Below are 20770 nucleotides of genomic sequence, written 5' to 3' on the forward strand. Positions count from 1 at the left end.
AGAACGTAGGATTAATTTTTGTTTAACATGTACATGGATTTAACAGGATTTAACATATTTTTCTTGAGGCTGTATTTTTCCAATAACTTTACTGTATGCTTAGTTAATAGATTCTCCTGCTGCATCAATACACGAAGGTTTTCATCAGCTAAATATGCAAAAAGTAGGCTCAACAGGTTTAGAAATAATCTCACGCAAAAAGTGCAACTAACTCATGCTTTAGCCCTTTCTATAGCACTTAAACTTTCATAACAGTTGTCAAACATAGATTCTCCTCGTAGTTTACAGTGTACTTAAAGTATTACTACTGAATGGTAACCTGAATATTTACTGTCCAAGCCAAAAATCTCACACAAAGTATTTTTACAGGAAAATTTATGCTAAAATATGATATTCTCCCATGAGCTTAGAGAAACTAGTCTTACCTACAAGCCCACTGCAAGTATCAATGTGTGCCGGTCATTTTCACCAGTTTTCAGACAAGGAACACTGTTTACTACGCTCTGGTTGCTATATAAACATGACAGTTACAGGGTTTCTAACATAATCTGCTCGTTACGATGATAGCTTCAGACAATTCCCGTGGACCCCTCCGGATACTAGGCCGTTTCACATCCACGTCAGTACTGTATCATCTATGGATAAACCAACTCGGCTGCGCCTCGTGGTTTATCAGATTACTCTCGCGTGTAAATCAAATATACCACTCGAGGCCATTGTTTAACTATAACATATATACATGGGTATATATAATTATTATTATATAATAATTATAATAATTATACTCATGCATGGCAAATATCGTCATGGTCAATGTTGCTAGATTAAAAAAACCGATTCAGGATCATAGGCCTTCTATAATTGATGACGATATGATTGATGGATGTTATAGAGGTCCGGGATAATTATATTTATTGTTCGCCCAAAAATAGCAATATAATAATATAGATAGGAGAAGTATCAATTTCAGCCCCACTACGCCCCGTGTATGTATGTCGGGGTTTAGTGGGGATTTGATTTGCATCAATATCCTGGGAGCCTGGGTGAAATCAAATCGCCTCTTTCCCTCCCATATACCCCCACTTAATAACCTCGGGATTTGACTATACACGCGTGCATGTGCTATACACTTCTCTCCATGGATATATTGCTGTTGTAAGTTTGTATACTAAGGAACTCAAATTCTCACCCTATATCCCGCACCTCAGGGTAACCAAAACCCCACTATGTCCTACAGGGGGAGGGGGGGCAGTGGGGACTGACATGGATCGGTGCATAATTCACTTGTGCATGGTATCACTATTTTTATATATATAGATCTAGGACTGAGGCTCAGTATTAAATAATAAGGATCAATCCTATTTGTTCACGATATTAATCAAAGTCGATATTGTTATGTTCACATGAATCAATGCTAGACACAACTGAATAAATGGGTATTGGTCACTAGCTAAATACGTTCAATGTTCAATATTCTCTATCTCCCTTCCAAGTCTTCAACCGAAGGATGAAAGACTTTTTAGTAGAGCCGGTCGGGGGGTTTTCTTGTCCTTGTGGATCGGCGTAGGGGCGGGGGAGACATAGGGTGGGGTGGGGATGGAGACATAGGGTGGGGTGGAGGTGGAGGTGGAGGGGATGGAGGGCAGTCAGTAGGATTGGCCACAGGGTCCGGGGCAGGGGTGCCTGGTGAGGGTGGTTGAGTGGGAGGTGGGGCGGTGGGTAGGGTGGGAGTGACATCAGAGGGTGGGAGGAGAGCCATGTCATCAAAGATTGATCTCCGCTCCCTTGGTGGGGATACTGGGGTGTATTTCCGTAGAAATTTTCTGTTCCTTAGGGTTGGTCTGCCGGATCCATCAACGCGGATGAGGTACTGGTGGTACTGACGAACTTCAATAACTATGCCAGTGCAATCCCATTTGTTGGGATGATGGCCAGTTTGGTTTTGGAGCCGTACTCGATCCCCTACATGTAGAGGTGTGAGGGATTTAGTGTGTTCACTCCACTTCTCATGTTGAATGATGTGGCGGTGTCTTAGTGCCTTTTCTCTTAAGTTGAGGGAGTCTCTCCAAGTGTTGTGTGGGCGGTATTGGCCGGGTAGGATCTGAATGAGATCTCTGATGGGTCTTCCAAAGACGCACATAGCTGGAGAGAGTTTGGTACTTGGGTCAGGTGTGTTTCTGTACTGGAGGATAGCTTTCTGGAAAGCATCAATGTTGAGTGATCCGTTGCGTCCAACGTTGCCGGTAATGAGTCTCTTGACAGTCTTTACGCCAACTTCTGCTCTGCAGTTGCTATGGGGGAATGCCACAGAGCTGAGGCGATGTTGCACTCCCCAAGTTTGCATGAATTGCCTGGTGGTGTGAGCTGTAAATTCTGGGCCGCCATCTGATGACAATTCATCGGGGATACCGTAAGTTGCGAACGTTTGTCGCAGGACGTCGATCAATCCTAGGGCTCCATCTTTAGCTCTTTCGACTATGGGCCAGTTGGAGTATCTATCCACTATGACAAGATAATTGCAACCTTTGTAGTGACAGTAGTCTGCACAGATACATTGGAAGGGGTATTCCGCGAGGGTTGGTGGTGTGGGGGGAAGTGCCGACTGTGATGGAGCCATTCTGTTGCAGGGCGAGCAATTGGTGCGAGTGGCTTGGATGTCCTGTGTGATGCCAGGCCAAAAGATGGATGATTCCGCTTTTGAGATCATACTTGCTGTGCCTTGGTGGGCAGCGTGGAGAGCAGATAGGCATGCAGGTCTCAAAGAGGGTGGTATAACGATCCTGTTCTTGTATATCACAACGCCGTCGCTGCTGTAGAGGTGGTTTCTGTGTTGGTGATATTCTCTGATGGATTGTGGTAGGTCGCTTTTGAGTGCGGGGATACCGTCTTCGATGGTGGACAGCAGGAGGAGCATGTTGTCATCAGATGATGTAGCCGTCTGAACTTGCTCCCAATTCACAGTATGTGTGGAGTGGAGTGTAGAGAGGAGGGTCTCCTGTAGTCCGTTTTCCATCAGATGTGAGTGTAGTTGGTCCTCGGTATTGATGCCAGCGATTAGTTGGGTAGGAATGTATAAAGGAGGTGTATGGGCGATACCACTGCTATCTTTGATGCTCTGGATATCGTCTTGGAGGCCCATTTTAGGTGGATGTGGATCACCTGTGGGGTATCTCGAGAGGGTATCAGGGGCTCTGTGCTTGATACCGGGGATGTGTATCATTTTGAAGTGGTATCGGAGAGTTTTTTCCTTGAGGTTGCGCAGTCTAGTGTTGGAGATGTTATCCATGGATCGGTCACCGAAGATCTTCAGGAGAGGTTTATGGTCCACTGCGATAGTTAGGTTTTTGCACCCAAGGACAAAGTGTCGCGCCTTGTCTAGGGCATCTGCCACTGCGAGTGCTTCGCCTTCAATGGGGGCATACCGGGATTCGGCAGCGTGGGTGAATCTGCTCCCAACTAGAGTAATCTTCCATCCTTGTTTACAGCAAAATAGGTCAGTAGATGGGCAGGAGCAGTGTTTTTGAAACAGCCAGTAACCTATGCCGTTTTTTGACCAATCGGTTGCCAAGCATGTGGGTTTCGTTTTGTCGAAGATCTTGACTCCATTGTGGATTTCTTCGATTATGGTCAACTTTGACTTGTCGAAAGCTTGTTGCAGATCTTCGTCCCAGTGGAATTTGTTGCTAGGCTTGAGTAGTTCTCGGAAGGGCAGCATTGTGTCAGTCGTGCTAAAGGCGTATGATACCTGGTTGATCAGACCAAACCAAGATCTTACATCTGTGAGGTTCTGTGGAGTTGGAAAGTCGGAGATAGCCCTGATATACTTCTTGCATGGTCGCACTGTGTCTGTCGTGATTTCGAAACCAGCGAATTCAACCTCGTCTTGGGCAAACCTAAATTTCTCGGGGTTGAGGGTGATGCCGTTTCTGCCACAAAGGTCTAACCAGTTGCACGCTTGAAAGAAGCTCTCTTCAATGGTATCAGACCACAGGAGGGCGTCATCCACACACTTTGTGTGATTGGGTATAGACGAGGCGATTTCGTCATATCTCCTGGTGTAGCCATCTCCCGATGAGATGTAGCCTTGCGGGGCTGTTCTGTATCGGTAGCGACCCCAAGGTGTTATGAAGGTTGTATAGTGTCGATCTTCTGGGTGGAGTGGTACGCTGTGATATCCATTCCATGCATCAAATACCGATTTTTTCTTCCCCTGGGGGATAGATCTTGCTTGGTGGTAAGGTGATTGGGTATGGTGGGTTTCTCTGGTTGCGTGGACATTGAGGGGTTGAAAGTCGATGGTTCGTCTTGGCTTGCCATTTTTCTTAGCGCAGATGACCATGCGGTGGCACCATGTGACTGGTTCTCCAATGGGTACCGGTTCGAGGACTCCTAGCCTCACATCTCGATCTAAATCGGCTTTGACCTCGTCTTGCCAATGGAGGGGCACAGGGATAGGTGAGTGATGAGCCGTGGGGGTTGCCTGGGTGTCGATTAGTAGTCTCATGGGTGGTCCATCCATCATGGGCAGGGTTTGGTGCTCACAGACGTTGAATGTGCTGGATCTGTAATAGTCCAGGAGGTATTGTGTGAGCAACTCTCTGTTGGTCTCTGTGGCTGAGTGTGGCATGGAGGTAGGGGGTGGTGGTGGTTTGGTCCTTCTGGGGCATCGACATTCCTCTTGGTGTGTGGTGGTAGCAACACTGACGGGATCGCTTGTGTGAGTCTCACATCTTTCTTGGTGCGATATGGTGACAGTATTGATGGGATCGCCTTTGCCCATTGTGGGGAAATTGTCGGGGATTATTCCCAGATCCGTGCACCCTTCTCTGCTCAGGAACAATTTGTCGGTACAATCGGTGACGTAAACCATTTGCCTGGTTGATTTTTCTTCTCCATTGCTGTTTTTTCCAGAGAACCGCAGTATTATGGCACCTAGGATTTGTATGTTGTGGTTGTCCGCAGCGTGCATCTTGAGGTCAACGGGGATTAGGTCTTTGGTAGAGATTCCGAGCTTCTTAACTACTTGGAGGCCTGCCAAGCAACTCTGACAGCCTGTGTCGGCCATTGCACTGACAAACGATCGCTTGGGTGGTGTGCTGAGTTTGTATCCGAGTTGTCGATAGTCCTCTGACTCAACGCTCATCTGCAGTCTGACATACGGTTGAGGTTTGGAACGTTTTCTGATCCAATCTCCTGTGGGTTGGTCGAACACATGGTGGTCTAGCGTGACAGCTCTTGTGTTGTCCACCGCCGTGATGCCGCATAGTGTGTCGGAGATAGCATCCTGCCGTTCCGTGGCTTTTGTCGACTTGGTACTGTTCTTGGCTCTGCATACTCTCTCAAAGTGGTGTTCCTTGCCGCAATGGTTGCACGTGGTGTCGAATGCCGGGCATTCGGTCCTTCTGATCCTCGTCGGAGGGCTTCTTCCATGCCCTTTGGTTCCGCAATACGTACACGTCTCTTGTTCCTTCGGTGGGGGCCTTTTCTGCTTCTTGTATGAGCTACCGGATAGTGCGTCCGTTGCTTGGGGCAGGAGTAGGCGAGATGCTGACCGTTTGCCTGCCTCTTTTGCTTCCACAAACCTAAGAACCTGCTCCATCGTCATATCTTGATTTTTGTCCCCCAATTTTTGTCCCCCAGTAGGTCTAATTGTATTTCGGTGTCCCCTAGGCCTTGGCATAGTACATCCTTCAGTATGGCCTCGGTGTAGTCCACGGTGGCGTCGCATCCTGTACATTGCTGGGTGAACTTACAGACGCTCGCCTGTCCTCTAAGTCTAGCTCCATACGCACGCACTGGTTCATCTCGGTCCTGTCTCATATTGTGCAGGGTCACCCTTGCTACCATGGTGTTTTCTTCTCTTACAGCTAGCCTTTTCATAGCTGCAAACACTTCGTCTTCAGTCATCTCGGTAAGGGTGCCCCGTGTGTTCCTAGTGAGGTCTCTTCGAAGCTCATCGTCGCAGCACTCTAGTAATTGGATGACACGGTCGGTTCCTGTCAGTCTGGTTGCCTTTACATAGTCGTCCCACCTGGACTTAAAGTACTGCCAGTCTTCTGTTGTGCCCGAGGAGGTTATGCCTGGTCTCTTCACCTTCTCGACCGCGGCTGCCTGTATTGCCCTGCTTGGTGCTTGGTGGCTGGTTGCATGGGCTGTGATCAATGCAGCGGCAATTACTGGGTCCACGTCCGGTGTGTTGTACTCGCACCCCTCTATTGGGCATCCGATTACTGGCATTCTTGGTTTTCGGTGGTGGTGCTCCTTAATTGGAGATAGTTATTTTCTGTTGCCTTCTGTTGCCTTCTGTCCGGGTTATCAGCTTCCTTTGTGTTAGTGAGTTGTGTCTAGCATAAATAATAAGGATCAATCCTATTTGTTCACGATATTAATCAAAGTCGATATTGTTATGTTCACATGAATCAATGCTAGACACAACTGAATAAATGGGTATTGGTCACTAGCTAAATACGTTCAATGTTCAATATTCTCTAAGTATCACTGTTGCTCACCGAGAATTCAAAGTCATCTTGTTCATTGCCTGTGGGAGCCTGCTCTTCATTACATTATACAGCCTAAGTATAGAATTAAGCTGATGCATATTCAGAAAGATCAGAGTTCATTAGATGTCATAATCAAACCGCAGCCAGGTTTAATCAACCACATCAAATAGCAAAGTTTATGCAACAACACCCACACACACATATTCAAAAGATAGAGCTGTTGAACATTTTGAATGGTGTCTAACCACAGGATGTCAGGTCCCACACTGAGGCAGCATGCACTGTATGTAATAGTAGTCAACAACTGGAGAAACATAATTATTTTCTTACCTGTCGTCCTGGCCCTTTAATTGGTCCATCGAATTTCCAGGAATAATTTTTATGATACTTATACGATGGGGCCCCATGCAGTTATCTTGTTTAATTAATTGATGCCAATGGAGCCACCAAACTTGGAAAGTTGAAACCAACACAATAAATGCAAGCTGCATGAACTCTTTTCTTACCCCTGTTGTCTGTTGGTCTACCCAATTTCCAGAAACTGGAAACTTTAATAGATCAACAACAGGTTTTCAATGCTAAAGGAGCCACCAAACATTGAAATGAGTACATGAAATCAAACTGCGTGAACTATTTCTTGCTTGTCGTCCAAAGACGTTGGTCCATCCAGTTTCCATAAACAGGTAACCTTATGGACCAACGAGCAGGTTTTCCAGTTTAATGATGCCAAAGGAGACACCAAGCTTTGAAATGAGCTCACACCAACCTGGAACACATTAAATTATGCATTCAAGCTGCGTGAACTATTTTCTCACTTGTCGTTCAGGTCGTTGGTCCACCTATAGTTTCCAGAAATAGGAAACCTTATGGACCGACAAGCAGGTTTTGATGCCAACGGAGATACTAAGCTTTGAAACGAGCTGACACCAATCTGATACCAACATGGAACACATTAAATAATGCATTCAAGCTGCGTGAACTATTTTCTTACTTGTCGTCCAGGCCGTTGGTCCACCTAATTTCCAGAAAAAGGAAACCTTATGGACCAACAAGCAAGTTTTCTTTTAATTGATGCCAATGGAGACACTAAACTTTGAAAAATGAGCTGTGACACCAGCCTGGAACACATTATTCAAGCTGCGCGACTATTTTCTTACTTGCCGTCCAGGTCGTTGGTCCACCTAGTTTCCAGAAACAGCCTCCTATGGACCAACAAGCAGGTTTTCCTGATGCCAACGAACCCCTGCAAGCTTTGAAATGAGCTGCCCACCTAGAACACTTTATGCAAGCTGGGTGAATTCTTTTATCAGTCGTCCAGGCAGTTGGTCCATGCACCTAATTTTAATAGGCCCCTTAGGACCAACGAGCAGGTTTTAATGATGCCTGGAGCAATCAAGCAAGTGTAACATGCAACACTGTTTGCTGTAGATCCTGTGAACAGAAGTTTGCAATGAAACGGATAAAGAAACTGGCAAACTGTAGGGCAACCCAGACATGCATTAAAAATTAAAATGTGCATGCAGCCTTCCATATCCTTTTGCTTCAAGACATAGTACATGCTGCAGGGGGGTACTTTATATAACCATATTTTTCTGTGCTCTATTATCTATGATATAACTAGTCTATATATCTCTAGCTAGCTGTGTGTGGTGGGGCTCACACAACAATTGCAAGCTGATACCACCCACCATGCAAGCTCTCAAGCCTCTATGACGTAATCTACCGTTGGTCTATTTATCCATAGATACACGAAAGAAAGGGATGGGCAACACCCAGCACTTCGGTTGGATGAGGCGAGTTGCTAAAAAGGGGCGTGTAATGAGCAAAAAGGGGTGTGTGCACTCAAAATGTCAGTAAAGATATTAATAGTTTGTAGTATTATAGCAAACTGTGCTCTTGAGGAGACACTAGATACACTTAGACATAGGCTATTAATCTTTTAGAGCTACTATATGCAAAGTGATGAGAAAGTGAGCTCCAAAGGGGGTGTACGTGTCAGTACACTCTACAAACCATAACAGGTCTGTTTCCAAGTCCTTCAAATGCCATCTCTTCGATCTCACAATACAGATAAAGATACTTGTGTTCCACTTTCTAATACCTAAACTGTGTCTTAGAGCACTTCAAACTAGATTACCATGTACAGTAAGAGCAGGAGAGGTACGCAAACTTTCTGGACTTCGGACAAACGTTTCATGGTGCTGCTACTACTTCACTGCACTGAGAGCTGGAAAATATGCTTTGTTCCATGCAGTTATAAACACACTTTAATTCTGTGAAACGTACATGTTATAAAATTATTTCATATTGGAGATATAGGTACATAAACTGACAAATCGGTGTTTTTTCACACAAATCAAGCTAAACAAAAGAAAGCTCGGCACTAGCATAGCAGCTGTAGCTATCAGTAGTGCTGGGTGTATGTGTGCATGATGCCTGATTGCTTTGAATTTCTCTTTTAGGCCCCCTACGAGAAAAATAAGCAGATATAGGGATCATTGTGTACTTTCTTGAGCACAACTCGCCTCCAGCTTTGCTCGCTTTTATTCGATACAACCAGAGGGTGTGACGTCACACACTGCATTTACCTAGCATCACGTGGGGCGTTGCCTATCCCTTTCTTTTGTGTATCTATGATTTATCAGAGTCCATTGCCACAATCTGGAAAGTGTAATACCTCTCTATTATTATAGTCAATAATATTAATCTATAGTTGATAGGCGCTAGCTAGGCTGAGAGCAGAAGTTTAAAAGAACGCGTTAAAAGAATTTATCTCAGAGTCTATCAGCAGGTAAGCTAGTAGATTGTATTATAATTAGTACAACCAGTAGGCTGTACTGTATAGGATTGACAGTGCAATTGTGTGTTTTCAATCATTGCACAAATTTTGATTGTAGATCATCATCTAATATAGAGTAAGTCGCGAACTCCGTCAGACATCAAAATGCGTTAGGCCACTCCAAGTGATACTCTGGTTTCTGGTCCACCGCCCGCATCAGATTTTATTCTTGGATTTCTATCTCATTATTGGATTTCTATCCCATTATTTCTACTACGCGTGCGCATAATGGTCATGTGTGGTACAAAATAGTGTGATAATGATATTCATTTGCAAAATAATGAGATTCATAAGGTGAAATTGATAATGACATAATGAGAAAACCCGCCCGCCCGCATGCAATTAGAAAAACTTCAGGACCAGAAACCAGAGTGTCACTTGGAGTGGCCTTAGGTAAAATGGCGTGTAGATCTAATGCACGAACAAAACAAGACTGATTCAAACTAATTACACACGTACACACTAACATGTGTAGTCTCGAATACTGTCAACCTGTTTTTAGAGTTAGCTTTTTCGTTGCAAAACACGTGCACGTTAAATGCATGGGCGTTTCGTGCTACTTTAATTACGAATGTACTATATGCACATACAACAGAAATGATACAAGTATGGCATTCCGTGTTTGGTTGTCTGTGGTATACTTACATTTAGATCATGTTTGCCATAAATACTGCAATTTGATTGGCTAAAGGAAGTGTTCTACCCAACTTAGAAAATCATGAAAATCATGTACTTACTTAGCCTCGACCCCAGGCCGATCCGTCTCCAATTGAACGCTTCGTTCTATAAAAAAAAATCGGCCTGGGACCGAGGCTAGTACTTACTTAGAAAATCATGTAGCAAAGATTAGATAAGAACATTCAAATCTGATTGGCTAAATACTCATGGTTGCTATGATCTAAAATGCTTAGACACTGTTTAGGAAGTTTCCACATGATTCAGGGCTAGTAGAACCATAGATAGAAGAGAAAGGGATTGGCAACGGGGGCAGTTTACGTGATGCTTTTACATTGAATGTACACAGATGGGCCTGAAACCATCCGTGTTTCGCCATAAAAACTCCCGCGAAAACCCGGGAAACTTATTGTTTCTAATGCATACTCCAACACTTAAACACGTGCCCCCTGATGGTAGGTATCATTTAGAAATGAATAAATTATAATCTTGATTTTCGTGAAGTAGCTAGAGGTACACAGAGCCTCTGTCAGAGGCTTTTTCATGCTTGTGTTCTTATAGCACTTACATGTATGATAATTATAGCTAAGATTGTGTTACTAAGTAGTGTGCTATGTCCCAAATCGCCACACAAATGAGGTGAAGTTGATGTTTAGCAGTAGAACTGCTTGTAGACTTTTTTTACAGACGGCAAAAATAATTCTCATGAATTATCATGTTTAGACTACCACGTTAGAAGTAAGCCTCGAGGCGAAAAACGGATGGTACCGGAAGTGCATTCCGTTGCCAATCCCTTTCTCTTCTATCTATGGTAGAACCCTCACTGCGTTCGGGATACTACAACCAGCCCTTTGGGCTTCTAAATCATGTAGAAACTTCCTAAACAGTGTCTAACTATTATATATACATGTAGGTTCATTATTGTTGGCGTCACAATGGAGGCCCTATGGGTGTTGACTGTCATTACTATTGTGCTCACATATCTGATTGTTGCTGGAAAAGGTACATTTTCGACATTTAATGTGAGAAAACTAGCTATATGCATGTGGAATTTTTTTGCGTGCAGTGATACGTACAACACCAGTCACTGTTTATGTAGCACTGCAATGATCAACTGTTTGTTTGTTTGTTCTTATTTCTCACAGCTCAGTTCACAGTACAGCCAGTGTCAGTGGAGAGAGCTGAGGGACTGGAGGCAGTGTTTAGTTGTCAATATCAAGCAGAGGGATTGACTGTTACTTACGAGTGGTTTCTAAACAATTTAATAGTCGGAGACGGTACAGAAACTGTTAGAACACTTCGACGTACTGGTGAACCAACTACACTGACAATCTTGGCCACTCCACAGCACAACAACTCTACTGTGTACTGTGAGGCTACAATCAGAAATGGCTCTAATCGTCCATTTGAGATTTCATCCACAGCATCTCTATTTGTTCGTGGTGAGTCAATATCTTGATTGTCTCGGCATAATTTGTCGTTCTTTTATTACATTAGAGACGGTCCTCACTCCCTTTGTTGTTGCACCAAACACCATCACTGTGATATGGAATGCTCTACCTCTCACTGAGTATTGTGTGGACATCAACATGACAACTCTAGACTTCACTGAAACAGTGGCTCTTCATTCTGTGTGTGGACTGACTAATGAGTACATCTTCATGTACTCTAATAACAGTGTGTGTGCCAGATTCACTGTGACTCCTACTGATGGAGAGATGAGGGGAACAACCAGTGAATTATGTACCGGGTTATTTACGAGAGTAGAAGGTGTGTTTATACCATAATCATAGTATTACACTTCTATAATATTATGCAGGTAGTGGAGAACAATATCGTATTCTTGAAACTAAAAGGAGCAAATTAGTCAAATTTGAGGCCACTGTGAGTATTCAATTTTAGTTGTTTGTTTGTTAGTTTTTTTTGGTTAGTTGGTTATATAGGTTGTTAGTTTACATTTTTTGTTTGTTGGATCTACTAGGTTCCAAGTTGTACACAGTTCACTCAGTATCGTGTGGACTCTGACCTATTGACTCCCTCCATCAACCTTCCAATCACGAACCCTCTTCTGTTTGATGGCTCACTCAGTTTCTCCCTCCCCACTGACAAGATGACAGAATACAGTGTCACACTGACTGATGAAAATGGAATAGACCTCGTGTTTGAGAACATTCCAATCAGTGAGTTCATCACGTTCATTTGAGCTGATAAAAATATATTTTTGTGTGATAATTATCTCTATCAGGTACATTTGACGTTCAAGACCTCCTAGTGTCTGAATGTCCTGGTGGCGGTGGTATTTGTGTGAGCATTGAGTATGTTGAAGGTACCCTCTCTCCCGGAGCTCTCGTCTGTGTGATACGTGTCGTTAATGAAGTTCTTGGAGAGCTAGAGCTTGATTTTGCTAACATGAAACTTGTCACCATCCCTCGGAATCCAAGTGAGAATTTCACCATTCCTGTTCCTAGTGGAGAATACCGAGTGATTGCTTTTGATCTGGAGAACAACGATTTACCAAACATGCCCGTCTCTATGGTAGCACTCAGTCAAGACAACATGACAGTGAACTCGACTGGTGAAGGTACGTGCTTTGTGTGTTTTTGCTCTGCTATAATTATAAAAATTGTTATTTACCGTAGACATTACCAGTTCACCACCCAGAGAGGGCATTAGTGCAACCAAGTTAACAAATGGAGAGGTTAATGTGACTTGCTGTGACCGGAATTGTCTAGTCTTGTTCCAATCCACCACCATCTTGGACCGAGTGCCTGTTGGTTTCATCAACGCATCTGAAGTATCAAATTCAATCTCTGTGAATGATTCAACTGTCCTCTCTTTAAATGACACCTTTGGTGGCTATGTGGTGGTGTACTCATGGAATCGTTTGGAGACCATCTTTGAAGGGGAGGTATCACTCGTTAGACGACTTGATCAACTCAATAGTACCTGTAAGTGCCTATGTAGATTATCACAACTGATAATCAATTATTCCTCCTCCTCCCTCATTCCTATTGCAGCTGCTCCCACTACATGTCCAACAGCTCCCACTACACCTCCAACGTCTGATCCACAAACAGACCCACCTCCTCCTCGTATGGAGTCCCTGCTGACATCAGTTATCGCTGGTGAGTTAAAAAACGTGTGTGCTAATATCATTACTTTAAGTAGCATGTGAGCTAGATACACTATTACTATTACGACCTATTAAATAATTATAATATTATTATTATTTTATTATTAAATTATTAATTGATATAAGTTTAATTTAGCTCGTAACATCTCTCTCCCTGTTCAGGTATTATTGTTGCGATGGTTATTATCATCACTTCGATAGTACTCATCATTCTTGTTGTTTTGTGTCTGGTGAAGAAATATAAACGAAGTGGCAAGGTGTTTTATTCCAGGTACAATCATTATCAATTTGAATGGTACTCGTAGCAGTACGTAAGAATGTGGTTGTCATGTGCTACATCATCTAATTTAAAGTGTTCAACACCATTTGCCAGCATTCATGTTAATTATGATCTACAAGCAATCCAATTAGGCCGTAAACATACTACATGTACAATTATTACGCGGGTGCATATAGTATGATTGAAATAGTGATGTTTCACAACAATATCCGTTTAGTAAGAATCTTATGTTCACATTTCTTAATGTTAAAATAATAATTCTCTTAATTCACAGTAACTCTGAAGGCGGCAGTGTGGTGAGTATTACACTTTATGTTGCAATGATAAACTCTCTACATTGTGTATTTGTGCTGATAATGCGCTGACAATGTGTTTTGATTGCGCTGACAATATGTTTTGATAGCCCCCACACGTAAGAATCTTTCCAGTACATAATTATGTTTGTACAAGTACTACATGTAGCTTCCTTGTTTACCCAAACTAGGAAGCATGTTTGTGTTCACTCATGAGCTAATGCTATGGTTTCGTATTAGTAACGTCCTGTGTTCATGTTTCAATATCCCCATCAGTGACAACTATAATTGCCGACATGTAGATACTGATTTTTATTAGTCATTTGAAGGTACATGTATATTTAGGTACTGCTACATGTACATGCATAGAATCAAAAAGTATCTACTCTTGATACAATGTATTGTGTTTTCACAGGTTGTTATTCCACTATCAGATCCCTGGGGGACAAGGCTAGACAAGTCTAGCCTTGTTTCAGCAGAGACTGATCTGTATTCGTGTTGCTTGAAGGAGTAAATAATAATGTTTAATGTGTGTTGTCTACAGGATGTGGGTGCCTTAACATCTCAAGTAGCATTTTACGATGTCGCCCGCCCTGAGAACATGTCTCTGGAACGCAACACGGCTGACACTGACGATACACCTCCACCAGGTTATGATGTCGTGCGTAAAGAGAACTTGCCAAGTCCTGAATATGAAACTGTACCATCAGCTAAGGCAGGCAAACCTACACCCACCACTAGTGATAACCCTCCACCTCTTCCCCCTCCTATGATACGAGGAGACAGTGATGCACCTGATCTACCACCTGCCTACAATCCTGCCGTGGATAACGAGAGTGTTGTTGTTATGTTAGCAGAGAGCTCTATCAGCCACGGTGTGGAGAATCAGTCAGTAGATGGGGAAGTTGATGAGTCATTGAAGATAGATCTATCAGTCAGCGACACAGAACATGATGGTACTACAGAAGAGGCCATTGGTAGTACTGCAGCTCAACCAGATGTCAACCGTGTAGACACAGTTCAATGTGCAGAGAGTGGAGCTGGTAACAATGACCATGGTGGACAAGAGGCAATGATCACTGCGCAGGTGAGGGTAGAAGTAAATGTTTTCTGTGACGCTTTCTCCTTTGTCTCTTTTACATGATTGTGGTTTTTTGTAGCGCGTTTGTATACGTGTATACACACTTCAATAATTCAGTACAATCAGTGTTTCATGTAAACATTTGCTAAATGAAACCGTGCATGACAATATGTGCATGCATGGTTACAGCCCATTGAGCAGGATACAGCTGCATGTAGTATAATACCCGTGTTGGTCATGTGTGTTTATGTGTATTGTGTGTCAACACGCAGCACCTGGTGATCCTTAAGTGTGTAAGGAAAAGCACCTGTGGTACATTATTATAGTGTGTCCAAATAAGCTCAAATGGACACAAAGCGCTCATTGTTACTTAATGCCAAGTATAGTTCATGCACGTACAATGCTACTTACATTGTACTGATTATTACCATTTTTTGTGAAGTTCCAGTGGTCTCCTCTGTAAGCACCACAGCATTTTCCAAACCTTCATCTCCTCGTATTATGGGAGGGGGAAGGGGTAGAGGGTTCTCACTAATGGTGAATGTAGGTTCGCCTGCCTTAGCTAATGGTATAGTTCCAGGGAAGGAAGCTCTACATGTCGGAAGCCTCCGTGCTTGAATACAATGACATCTTTTATAGTAATAGTAATAATAATAGTGGGAAAGTACATATTACTAGTCTCAGTCTGTGTCCCAATGTCATTAAGGCTGGATTCATGTACATACGTTACAGGCATTGTGTGTCAGCATAATTATAGTAGACAGGAAGTGTTGTTTACTAAAATTAATTATTTTTGGCAAATTGACTTTACAGTAATTATTAGCACCCCACTCACTCCCACGCAGCACCAGTACACGCTGGTGGTTCCCAAGCCAGCCAGCAGTGACGCCAAGGTAAAGGACTCGTCCACCGTCATTTATTCTGTGGTAGACAAGGAAAAACTCAAACCAGTCATCCCAACACCAGGTACTAGTGCATGTGTATACAATGAATGCTCTTAATTGTGGGACGGTATATACATGCAGTGGAGCCCTGAATGATAACCTGTTCAATTAATAGTGTTTCAGGCAGACATTATTTTTGGCAAAGGTATCAAGTAGTATACATGTATACTGTAGATACACACTATAATTATATTATTATGTGGGAGAATAAATTTTGGGGATAGTGCTTACTAGTACATGACATCGCGTGTCAGCTAATTCCCTAAGTAGAGACGGTTGACAGTTTCATGTGTGTACATGTAGTGTAACTCCAACACTTTGTGCTGGTAGTTTTTGAAACTAGTTGGGCTGCTTTCATCATGAGAGGCCAGATATCTCAATAACTTGTATATGTGTTATGCCTTGTCCTATAGTTGCCAAAACACAAGGGCAGTATATTCCGGTAGAGACCAACCCAGCCAACAGTGATACCAAGGTGATGGACTCGACCAAGGTCGTCTATGTCGTGGTGGACAAGGACAAACTGAAACCAGTAGATCCGAACGACCCACCAGGTAGGTCACTCTTATCCACTCTGAATATACCCTCTGACCTAATTTCTACCTACCTACTTATTCTTTGGAAGTGTTTGTTGTTTTTTAGAGCGTCTTTATCACAATGCTCATTCCCTTAATCCCACTTGCCGACTAAACGGAAAATGAATCTCAAAAGCCAGTCAAGTTTATCACCTCTCGTGCAACAATTGTTGTTTTGGGTGTTTATAATGTTATTATATCAATATTTCCTACCGCATTCAAGTCCTTTCAGGAGTGAGAATTTACCTCCACATACATAATTATACATTTAGGTTTCCTATGCAATATTAAAGGAAATGTTTCTCTTATTCCATACTTGATTGGCTGTTTACTGTTATAATTGTATTCGTGCATGTTTTCTTAGAGGACATTTTCCCTTATTTGGTGCTTTATAGATTCACTGTTGTTCAGTTGTAGTCCATGAAACAACTTTCATTGTCTCCCTCTCCAGCTCTTCCACCACGACGCCCTGTCACTAATACTGAGGAGCTGCACACAGAGAATACACTAGGTGTGTGGTTAGTATACTTACAGCGGGTAATTTTCATGGGGAAAAATATTCGTGGTTGAAGGTCTGCATGACCACGAATATTTTACCCACGAATGAAGCATTTTGCCCCTTGAAAATTACCCGCTATAATTATGGTACTTAAACGAAGTAGTTTTTAGAGTGGACACCATATAAATTATTGTCTTGTTTTCTAATATGTATATTGTACAATGTAAGTCACTTTAAACTGTGGGAAATTAAATGTTGGCACTGTCGTTCGTCAAGTGGTAGTTAATACAATGTCGTGATTGGTTCCACATTACACTAATTTCCCAAGAGTTCATGCAATGCAGGTGTGTCATTTATGATTGTGTGTACAAGTGAAATATTGAAAACATTACTTGTCACTCTAAGAAACATACATTTATATAATTACGTTTCCTATGCAATATTAAAGGAAATGTTTCTCTTATTCGGTGGATGTTTACTGCTAATTGTATTCTTGTGTTTTCTTAGAGGACATTTTTCCCTTATTTGGTCCTTTTTAGATTCACTGTTCAGTTGTAGTATGACCGGTAATTGTAGTCCATGAAACAACTTTCATTGTTTCCCTCTCCAGCCCTTCCACCACGACGCCCTGTCACCAACACTGAGGAGCTGCACACAGAGAAGACACTAGGTGTGTGGTTAGTACTTACATGCTGCAATACCGTATAGCGGGTAATTTTCGTGGGGTAAAATGCAAATATGTCAATATGTCCTTTGGAAGCGAAGCGTACTATATGTACTATATGTACTATACATCTGTTTATTATTCTCAACCAATATCTCCCTCCAGCCCTTGCACCACGACAACGCCATCCACCCCCACCACCCATCCACGAGACGTCCTTAATAACTGTGTGAGAACATAATAACTTCAAATAACTTACTCGGCATATTAGGCACATGCACCTCTTTATATTAAATGTAATTTACTAACACGTACATTGCACTGCTGCTTGTGGCATGTAGATGATAGTGCTGTTATTGCTGCTTTAAATTTCTTCTGACTCTTCATGGATTGTATCAAATATCGGTAGAAACTGGATGGGTGGTCTATGCATGCATGCATGCTCTAAATCAATTCAAGTTATTATGGTATAATTATTAACCGAGGCCGTGCCGCGACCAGCGGGTATAGTAGTCCGTTGGTTTGTTTGTTTGTCTGTCTGTTTGTAATTTTGAGCCTGCTCACCTGGATGCCATAGCTCTGCGTTTACAGCATGGGTAGCCTTCATACAATAGTTTTAACAGATTTCAATGTTAAAACTTCGTTGTCGTATATATAAGCGAGCAAAAGCTAAAAAGCTTGAACTTCCACGTTGGTAGCTCTATACACGCGACCATTATTCGAGGTAAATCTACATAATTATTTGCAGCTGAAGTGATCCTTTACCGATCTCTATATAATAGTTATAGACTGAGTCCAAGGTCTCTATGGGGTTTTGAGACCTGAAGGCCCGAGGCTGTAGCATCTCGAGCGTAGCGAGGGTGCTACTAAGGGCCTGAAGGTCTCAAAACTCCATAGTGACCGTTGACGAGGCCTATAACTGGTTTAGAATAGTGCTAAGCAAGCTAGGCTATATTAACACAAAGAAGACTCTGAAACCAAGAGTTTCTACAAGCCTCAAGCAACGTTAAAGCTTTGCTCTGGCTAGTCTACATAAAAAAACTCACATTGATGAAGGCAGTTTCTGTTTCTTGAGAATCACGCATTGCAAATAAAAAGTTGCTATTGTCATAGTAGTTAGCTCTGCACTAGAGCACTAGCTATTGTAGCTGCAAGAGAGAGATAAAAGCTGCAAAGCGGCACTGCAGAACGCAAAACTTTAAAAAAAATTAATTTTTAATGATGCACTGTATCATCGTTACTATGACTTCAACATAAACTGTGTGATGTTGCCATGTTCCATACATGTTAATCTTGACATCATCTTGCCTGTAGGCATAATCAGTATAATAGACCTACTTAGAAGACCTCAGGTCCATAAGTGAAATAATGGACCTCTCAGTGACCTATCAGATTGCAGTATTACTACAAGCATTTTCTAATAAAAGTTATTAGTTTGTTGCTTCTTTATTACCTTCGGTTTTTATAGATCTATTTATTCATGTCAACAGCCGAGGGTTAGCACTTCTGTGCTCTATACTTTACAATCTCTTTGAATTACTGGATGTACTATTTTTTCATGCAGTTAGATTTTATTATGCCTCGGTGCGCATGCGCAAGCGAGGTATACGTAGTGTGTGTTTGTGTGTGTGTAGACTGCTACAGCTGCTCAAGGATGAATCAAGTGCAAGTAAGAGTTTCTGTAGGCTTCTAGTAATGTTTACTTGGATTTTAATTCGTAGATTTGCAAATAATTGCCTATGATTATAGTTTTTGCTTACTTGGAATGCCATTGCAGCCTTTTCAGAAGAGTGCGTAGCGACACTCGTCCATGGAGTGTTGCTACTCTACTTAGTAGTTAGCTCTGCACTAGAACGCTATAGCTATTGGTAGCTGCAACAGTGAGAAAGAGAGCTGCAAGGCTCTACTGATGCAGCCATTAATCTTAGCTTGAACTTTTGGCATCGAGCGTTTTTAATAACAGTCATGGTCGATCATTACCCACTCTTTGAGTTTCCCTGGATTCTGCCTGCATGCAGCAAATTAAATGCAAGATTGTTCATCATGTTCATTCATGATAATTATAATAATTATGTGTGTGTAAACGCTATTAGTAGCTTTATGTTATGTAGCTTTGACACCTCCACCGAGGCATCAGCATCCGCGGTGCTTTCATTACTATAGGAAAAGTACCTTATAGTTTAGTCTCATTATTAGGCCAAACAAACTCAATTATTAATTTCTCGTCCCCGCCCACTCCTACCTGATACCTTATGCCACCGCTTGCACGCTCATTATATATGCCTGATCAGCCATAATGATCATAAAGCTACCTTTTTGCTTGTTGTGCGCATGATTCATGTAAAAGTTGATAAGGGATTATAAGTACAGAAAGCAAATATCGTGACCGTCCATGACATGCATATACACAAACAAAATTGTAACATTGAGGACTATAGGTATAGGGACTCACTTCACAGTATATAGACTCTCACTGTTCTGGCTCTCTGAAGTACGGTCACCTCGATAATTTATACTGGTCGTTTTGTTTAATTGGCACAGATTGCTAGCTTACTGCACAACACTCGTCCTGAAATGTGGGCACTTACTATTCCGGATACTGGTCAGTTCTGACTGGCGCCCCAAACTAGATTTTTAACATGAAGCACTAAGTCCCACAGCACATGTATAATTATCATGTCTGCTACTTATCATGCACCTCATCATACAAAAAAGACTGCTAATGTCAATATTGAGTGCACTTTCACGGTTGTAGTTTTGTGTACCAGCATCTCGACCAGTACATATGGCCAGGTCAGCTTACAATTTTTTAATGAAGCAATGAATGAGACTATATATTTGTTGCCCAGTGAGTGGGCAGATTAAAGCAATCCAGTGCTCGATCTGTATATTATGTCATGTTACATCACTACCAAGCAACCATATATTGCACTGCACTGACATTACTGTATAGCGCGAAATTTTCGAGGCACTTATATTTCGTGGAATGGCCTCTAAAAGCATTTCGTTGCACAATATTTGCGGAATGACTACTTACCAGAAGCCACGCCTTTAAATCTTTGATCTAGCAGATACTTCTAATTAAAGAACAATTTTTGTGGACTTAATTTTCGTGTAGGATTGCTAACCCACAAGATCAGCGAAAATTAAGCCCCTCGAAAATTGAGAGCGGCCTGGAATCGAGGCTAATGCTATATACAGAAGGAATATTCTTACTATGAAGTCGTGGGAGGTCAAGGCCCATGGTGTCTCTAAAAGTATACTAAAGCAGTTTGAAGGACTATACT

General features: G+C 42.3%; 2 protein-coding genes across 4 annotated transcripts; one reads left to right on the forward strand and one right to left on the reverse strand.

Moving 5' to 3' along the window:
- Positions 1–1390: 1390 nt before the first annotated feature.
- Positions 1391–6485, reverse strand: LOC135338734 (uncharacterized). Its single transcript, XM_064534814.1, has one exon. It carries the CDS (start codon positions 5735–5737, stop codon positions 1520–1522), a length of 4218 nt encoding a protein of 1405 aa, XP_064390884.1. The 5' UTR covers positions 5738–6485; the 3' UTR covers positions 1391–1519.
- A 2633-nt stretch (positions 6486–9118) lies between these two features.
- On the forward strand, positions 9119–17873 carry LOC135338914 (uncharacterized). Of its 3 annotated transcripts, XM_064535010.1 has the most exons (17): positions 9119–9291; positions 10928–11016; positions 11160–11456; positions 11512–11784; positions 11834–11898; positions 11996–12194; positions 12260–12595; positions 12654–12962; positions 13032–13139; positions 13310–13418; positions 13702–13723; positions 14265–14807; positions 15647–15767; positions 16159–16299; positions 16772–16831; positions 17430–17489; positions 17649–17873. In XM_064535010.1, exons 2-17 carry the CDS (start codon positions 10950–10952, stop codon positions 17714–17716), a joined length of 2778 nt encoding a protein of 925 aa, XP_064391080.1. In that variant the 5' UTR covers positions 9119–9291; positions 10928–10949; the 3' UTR covers positions 17717–17873. The 3 variants fall into 3 exon arrangements, with proteins under 3 accessions (XP_064391080.1, XP_064391095.1, XP_064391087.1); XM_064535025.1 differs by lacking the exon at positions 17430–17489; XM_064535017.1 differs by lacking the exon at positions 16772–16831.
- The last annotated feature ends 2897 nt before the right edge of the window (positions 17874–20770 follow it).

Source organism: Halichondria panicea, chromosome 1 (assembly GCF_963675165.1).
Source record: "Halichondria panicea chromosome 1, odHalPani1.1, whole genome shotgun sequence".
Classification (NCBI taxonomy): Eukaryota; Metazoa; Porifera; class Demospongiae; order Suberitida; family Halichondriidae; genus Halichondria; species Halichondria panicea.